Source organism: Gobio gobio (genome assembly GCF_949357685.1).
Source record: "Gobio gobio genome assembly, chromosome: 6".
Lineage (NCBI taxonomy): Eukaryota > Metazoa > Chordata > Actinopteri > Cypriniformes > Gobionidae > Gobio > Gobio gobio.
The window spans coordinates 13,720,705-13,727,476 of NC_137102.1; the positions used below are offsets into that span (position 1 = coordinate 13,720,705).

General features: G+C 37.4%; 2 protein-coding genes across 2 annotated transcripts; both read right to left on the bottom strand.

Annotated features, from left to right (window-relative positions):
* Positions 1-426: 426 nt before the first annotated feature.
* Positions 427-1,332, bottom strand: lyrm4a (LYR motif containing 4 a). The gene is made up of 3 exons (XM_079820118.1): positions 1,200-1,332; positions 834-954; positions 427-656 (listed from the first exon to the last, which is right to left on the bottom strand). Exons 1-3 carry the CDS (start codon positions 1,325-1,327, stop codon positions 594-596), a joined length of 312 nt encoding a protein of 103 aa, XP_079676244.1. The 5' UTR covers positions 1,328-1,332; the 3' UTR covers positions 427-593.
* A 982-nt stretch (positions 1,333-2,314) lies between these two features.
* nrn1b (neuritin 1b) lies at positions 2,315-6,772 on the bottom strand. Its single transcript, XM_079820117.1, has 3 exons — positions 6,411-6,772; positions 6,015-6,159; positions 2,315-5,836 (listed from the first exon to the last, which is right to left on the bottom strand). The coding sequence occupies exons 1-3, from the start codon at positions 6,463-6,465 to the stop codon at positions 5,608-5,610; spliced, it is 429 nt and encodes a 142-aa protein (XP_079676243.1). The 5' UTR covers positions 6,466-6,772; the 3' UTR covers positions 2,315-5,607.

Here is a 6,772-nt window from a genome sequence, read left to right on the forward strand (position 1 = left end):
TGTTATTATTTTTTACATTTAATACATTGTAATTAATGGGATTATCATTCAATAATTTCAGACATATCTTTCAGAGTGACATGTTTGCTATTCATTAAAATAATAGTCATTCAGAGTGTAAGCCATATCTTCAATGGGCAATTCAATTTGTATATATTCACATGCCTAGACTAAGTTTACATTTCAGATGAATCGGTTTCATTATGATTCAGCATCTTGGCCATCATCTCACCCCAGTAATTTTAAATTTTGTGCTATTAGCAAATGTTTTTATTCATTTCCTATAATAATACATTGGCTGATGCATCATCATTTTGCAAATGCTTAACTTATATCTAAATATGTTACCATTTAAAAGTACTTAAAGGGATCATGCCAATGTAATATGCCTTATTGATTTGCAAAGCTAAATAGTTTTTACAAATGTTAGATAGCCATATGCATCTTATTTATTTACTGAAAAAAAATATTGCATCGACATTCATTTACAGTATACTCTACTACATAATTTTACACAGACAGTCGACTAGTAGAGCCTTTAAGTTACACAGATTTGTCATTCACAAATACCGCATGGGCAATTCTGAACACATTTATAAATGAGGCTCTTTTTCAACAACAGTCCTCTGAGCAGAATACAGATGGCCAATGGAAACCTGTGAAAAACGGATAAGTGATAGTGTCTTAGATATATAACATAAAATGTATTAATTATTAACTCTAAATACTCTCTAAATGGGAGCATTCTGTTATTTGAAACAGGCCATTCAATTTTAAGTGTTCTTTGGCCATAAAACCATACTGGCATATTAAACAAAGCTGGTATTGCTTGCCTGTCTCTTGATGACCGCCAGATTCTCTCTAGCTTGATTTATGAGCATATCCAGAGTTTTGGGGTTGTCAACATGAAGGTTCTCCCTGAAGCCATCTTTCACTCTGCGAAGTGCGTATGTTCTGTAAACAAACAGTATTTTTTATAGCTGAGAAACAATAGATGGTAAATAATCGTTTAATAAATAAAAAATAAAAAATAAACGATTTAAAAGGCATGCGTTGAATACACATACAGAAGCGTTTAAATTCAAATGAATGCTATTATTTGCAGCCTATACACAAAAATAAACAAAAAAAAGAGACAAAAAAAATGCGAGAATATATTATGTATAGACTATATCTCAAAAGGAAGAGTACAGACGTACCTGTAATTATATGAGGAGAATTTTTTGCTCTCTTTCATAAGCATCCTGTAGAGTGAGATCACTTGAGTCCGACTGCACGACGCCATGTTGGTTTCAGTGTCGTTCTTCTCGTGTTGCATTTGATACATCGCCATCTAGTGTAAGGATCCGTTGGGAAGATGGCCGTGGAATGCAATTCACAACGTGCGTTCCTACAATAGAGAGTTATGGCATTTCAATTACCTGCGTGATGAAGTTTGGCAAACTGTAAGCGCACTCGACGAATACATTGGTTACATTACTATTGAATAATAATTATATAACATAGAATTAACCTAGCATGAAAGTTGCTAGTATCAAAGGCATCACATTTTTGGCCTGTCCCAAGGTCTTTTTTTCTCTCACAACTGTATCCAATAATTAAAATCAGACAGTTATACTTTTGTCAACATTTTTTGAAGGTTAAACATGTAATTTCACTAGCCATGTGGTCAAAGAGGAAAAAAAGAAAACATGTAAGCAAGCAACTTTACAAAGCTAGTGCACAATGACTAAACTGACACCACTACTCTAGCAGCTAAACAATCCATTGAGATGGCAGTTTTCAGTTTTTACTTCCAGCAATAGCAAAATTACTTTCAATAAGGCAGTAGCTTATATTAAATGGAAATACAGTTTACTCAAGGTGCACTTACTGTAATGTTCAAGTGCTACCATTTATGAACTTTATATAGGACAGCTAACGGAGCATTATTGAGAGAAATTCTTGTCCACAACAGTGTTTGTGCCTGGGGAGAACACAGAAGATCCCCAGGGCCACATCATGGTTATCTGTGGCATATGGGGCCTCTTTCAATGACTGTAAGCATCACACTATCAATGTGCTCTTTCTGCCAAATTAAAAATATGTGAAAAACTAAAAACATATTAGACTCAATTTGGAACCAATTAGATGTAATGTATCTTTTACTGTTATTTAACTAGTAAACATAATGTAATACTACCCACTGTGGTATCTGAAGTGAACACTTCTGGAAATAAACACTACCATTACAGTTTTCATGTTTGTTTATTTATTTAGTGGTGCACAATCAAGGAATGAAAAAGTCTACCATCTCTCTTTTTTTTTTTTTTTTGCTTCTTGGTTGATTTTTAGTTTAATTTAGCAGAAAATCACACCAACAAATTACTGTAGCCAGCTGGAGAACATGAGTAACCTTTTTTTCTTAAAGTTACCACACAGAATTAAATTCATTATAAATGTTTACATCTTAATAAAAATTCAAAGCATTGAGCAGGAGCTTTGAAAGCCTCCGTGTCTCTCCTTGACTTTCTGCATTCAAACATGTCACCTGTGTGTATTATTCATCCTCTGCTCTGCTGCTTCCATTTCCACAGGGTCCACATTGGATCTACCGCCTGCCCCATTTACTCACACAACCTCCTGAATTATTAACAACCTGAAAGAGCCTGGACTCTTTCCTTCTGTAGCCCATAAAACTGAAGAGGAGAGAGATTCAGAAATGACAGTTCAATGGCCTTCTACACGATAGTGATTAGCTGTACTTCAACATTTTGCATAAAATAAATTTGTGATGCATAGAAGAATAATTGCTCAACAATACAGAAGCATAAAGTCAGTTGCATGATATATCTGTAAAGAGCACATTCTGACTCCTCAGCAACCAACCGCTATCATCTGCTCTGACAACGCCTTAAATATTTCACACAATGATAATCATCAGAGGCGTTTCAAATGGCTTATACTAAACTTTTTATGACGTACAATTAACCACCTGGTCTTATCAACTGTTATCAACTGGGTTTTCAAAGAGTGGACAAGCTTATTTTGTTTTCCTGCAACAAAAATCTCCAAGTGAAAATTGTAATGCTGTGATCTGTCAATCTGAGTGGTTTATTGTGTTTTGGATGCTGCCCTGAGTCTGGAAGAGTCCCTAAATTATTAAACACTTTTTAGTTACTTATACACTATTTTGACAAATGTTTTGGGACGCCTGCCTTAACATGCACACGAACTTTAATGACATCCCATTCTTAATCCGTAGGGTTTAATATGGAGTTGGTCCACCCTTTGCAGCTATAACAGCTTCAGCTCTTCTGGGAAGGCTTTAGGAGTGTGTTTATGGGAATTTTTGACCATTCTTCTAGAAGTGCATTTGTGAGGTCAGGCACTGATATTTGACGAGAAGGCCTTCGCTCTAATTCATCCCAACGGTGTTCTATCGGGTTGAAGTCTGGACTCTGCGCAGGCAAGTCAAGTTCCTCCACACCAAACTCGCTCATCCATGTCTTTATGGACCTTGCTTTGTGCACTGGTGCACAGTCATGTTGGAACAGGAAGGGGCCATCCCCAAACTGTTCCCACAAAGTTGGGAGCATGAAATTGTCCAAAATGTCTTGGTATGCTGAAGCATTAAGAGTTAATTTCAGTGGAACTAAAGGGCCAAGCCCAACCCCTGAAAAATAACCCCACACCATAATCCCCCCTCCACCAAACGTTACACTTGGCACAATGCAGTCAGGCAAGTATAGTTCTCCTGGCAACTGCCAAACCCAGACTCATCCACCGGATTGCCAGACAGAGAAGTGTGATTCGTCTCTCCAGAGAACATGTCTCCACTGCTCTAGGGTCCAGTGGCAGTGTGCTTTACACCACTGCATCCGAAGCTTTGCATTACACTTGCAGCTGCTCGGCCATAGAAACCCATTCCATGAAGCTCTCTACGCACTGTTCTTGAGCTAATCTGAAGACCACACAAAGTTTTGGAGGTCTGAAGCTATTGACTCTGCAGGAAGTTGCGACTTCCGCGCACTGTGTGCCTCAGCATGCGCTGACCCCGCTCTTACGTGTCCTACCACTTTGTGGCTGTTGTTCCCAATTGCTTCCACTTTGTTATAATACCACTAACAGTTGAAGGTAGAACATTTAGTAGTGAGGAAATTTCACAAATTGGCTTTTGCACAGGCGGCAACCTATCACGGTACCACGCTTGAATTCACTGAGCTCCTGAGAGCGAGCCATTCTTTCACAAATGTTTGTAGAAGCGTCTGCAAGCCTAGATTTTATACACCTGTGGACATGGAAGTGATTGGAACACCTGAATTCAATGGTTTGGAGGGGTGTCCCAATACTTTTGGCAATATAGCGTATGTTCTGCTCTGGGTCTTGCATATACAGTGCAGAGACAAGTCGTTTGCATGTATGAGATGCAAACAATATTGATTGAATAATTTAAACAAATCTTTTCATTTTCCACTCACAGACAACACATCACTTACAGTATATTCTACTCTCAAGGTGACTGTACTAGATCTGCTTTTATTTTTTTTGTTCACGTCAGGCTTTGTAGCAAACAAGAAGACAGATGTGCGCACAGTCGATGAACGCACAGTCCCTTCAGGGAACGATTAGGACCGTCAGTGCAGCACGTGTGAATAACCAGGCCGAGGTCCTATTTCAAGGGCTGGGATTTACAGGAAAGAGAGCATCTGCTCCTGCCAGTATTATTCCAATGAATATGTTCCCTCCAATTTAATATGTAGCATTGTGTGTCTTGCTTTAGACAGATGTTCAGGTTTTTTGCAGTCATTAAAGAGGAAAAAAACGCTAGAGGCTCTGTAACTTTAAATTAGCATATGCAACTCCTCAGAAAAATATACAGTGCTGTGGAATTGCTTGCATCTAGCTTTTTATTTTATTTAAAGCAACTCGCTGTACTGGGAGAGGGTGAAAGAGCAGGACTGTAATCTCAGGATCTCACTAATGAGCTTTTGAAACTATTTAGATGACTTAGAATCTCAAAATACAACAAATAATTTGCTATATTTTGAGACTGAGAATCTCAAAATACAAAAAAATACAAAAACATGGTCTTTATCTAAACATTATTCGATTTATTTGATTTGTACTTCATTTGCTTCAATTTCAACACACCTTTCTATAATTTGATGTATTGCATATGCCATTTTAATTTCTAAGTATTAGTGTGCAAGTATGTCATTATTCTATATTGTATTATATATTGTTTGGGCAGATTGGTCTGTAAGGAAAAACAATCTGTGTTGTTAAATAAGTGCTTATTAGATCATTTAGACATGCTTTAAATAATAAAACTAAATTCTATAATTGGTCCAGAATGTCTGCTGTTTTTGTACACCAATGGTCAAATCAATTGAATTTTGAAAATATATTTTCATAAGATTTTTTTTACTGTAAATCGTCTTCAAATTTTGGGAAAGAAAAAATAAGGCCTTTAAAGAAAGTCATTTATGAATTATTCCATAGTTTTGTTTTTTTCCCCAAAGAGTGCCAAGATGTCTATGTGCATCAAAATCGATTCAGCTGAAGAGAAACAGGGGTGCATGTAATCCATTTAGGAACTTGTTCCAGATCAGTTCTTCAGTTTTCTTACTCAAAAGCAAGCCACGCCACTAGTGTGGTGAAACACATCAGCAGTATCTTCAGTTCCATTGTTAATAAAACTCTGGATACTCCACTATCCCCAGAGCATAATTCGAACAAGCTTCCCTGATAGTTCAAGCTCCGGGACTGCAGTTTCAGTTTTTCCCAAAGTCCTGCTCCTTCTTGACAATCTGCAATTGCGGTGGAGGCACACGAGTGGAAGTCATTCCAATATCTGCATGAGGAGAAACACGAGGTGCACAATCTGTTTTAGTCCTTGCAAATGAAATATGTTTCAGTATTGTGAGTCTGAGTCATGGATGGCCTGAGTTCAACTCATAGATCAAATCTAAAACATAAGAAGGATGAAATGCTTAGCTTCTCCCAGATAAGATTGCAGACAGCGTACTTACGAGCAGATGGTCTGTAGGTTTTCGCGGTCATCCAGCTCTTGGGTATAGTTCACCATGTTTTCTCCAAGACTGAGCAGGCAGTCAGAGAAACCTTGGAATACGTTTTCACATGTTCCTCCAGCACATGCTGCCTGTACCAATGAAACTGAAATACAACAGAATAAATCAGCCAGATTAATACACACAACTTGTTTTCTTTAAAAAAGGAATTCATAATCCTCAATTTAAACAGCCAAAAATAAACTCTATCAATGAAAAATTCCTACATTATAATTCGCCCACATTATATACAAATATATTTCCAATGACACGAAGGGTGTGCAAAGTGAGTAAAATTACATTTTACCTTTTCAATAACGTACAATTGGAGAGAGAAAAAAAGACTCATTTACTCACCTAATTCCAGTGTGAAAAGTACCAAGTTGTATTTATCGGTCGAAGTCACTCCCATCCTACGTTTAATAGGATTAGCCTAATAGTCTGTGGAGGAGGTCTGAAATCGCCTACTTCCTCTCATCAGGAAACTGCTGCATTTCAAGGGGAATTGAACTACTTCTTTCCCGAGCTCTAAACCGGTTGATAAAGATAAAGTGAACTGTAGAGAAATGTCACTTACTCTTACACTCCCCCTTTACTTTCGTGCGCTATGATGACGTAAGTGTGCACCTGACAAACAAAACCTCATATTTAAATAAAAAAATATTTGATTTCCTACTGCATAGGCTATTTATTGGACTCACTGTTAAATGTATTCATGT

Bases quoted from the DNA above. Each gene is read 5' to 3' on its own strand.
- lyrm4a (XM_079820118.1), bottom strand. From the start codon at position 1,327: ATGTATCAAATGCAACACGAGAAGAACGACACTGAAACCAACATGGCG. The intron at 955-1,199 runs GTACGTCTGTAC...GTTTGTTTACAG, and splicing joins TTCTCCTCATATAATTACAG to AACATACGCACTTCGCAGAG. The intron at 657-833 runs GCAAGCAATACC...CGTTTTTCACAG, and splicing joins TGGCGGTCATCAAGAGACAG to GTTTCCATTGGCCATCTGTA.
- nrn1b (XM_079820117.1), bottom strand. From the start codon at position 6,465: ATGGGAGTGACTTCGACCGATAAATACAACTTGGTACTTTTCACACTG. The intron at 6,160-6,410 runs GTGAGTAAATGA...GTTGTATTTCAG, and splicing joins ACTTTTCACACTGGAATTAG to TTTCATTGGTACAGGCAGCA. The intron at 5,837-6,014 runs GTAAGTACGCTG...CTCCTCATGCAG, and splicing joins AACCTACAGACCATCTGCTC to ATATTGGAATGACTTCCACT.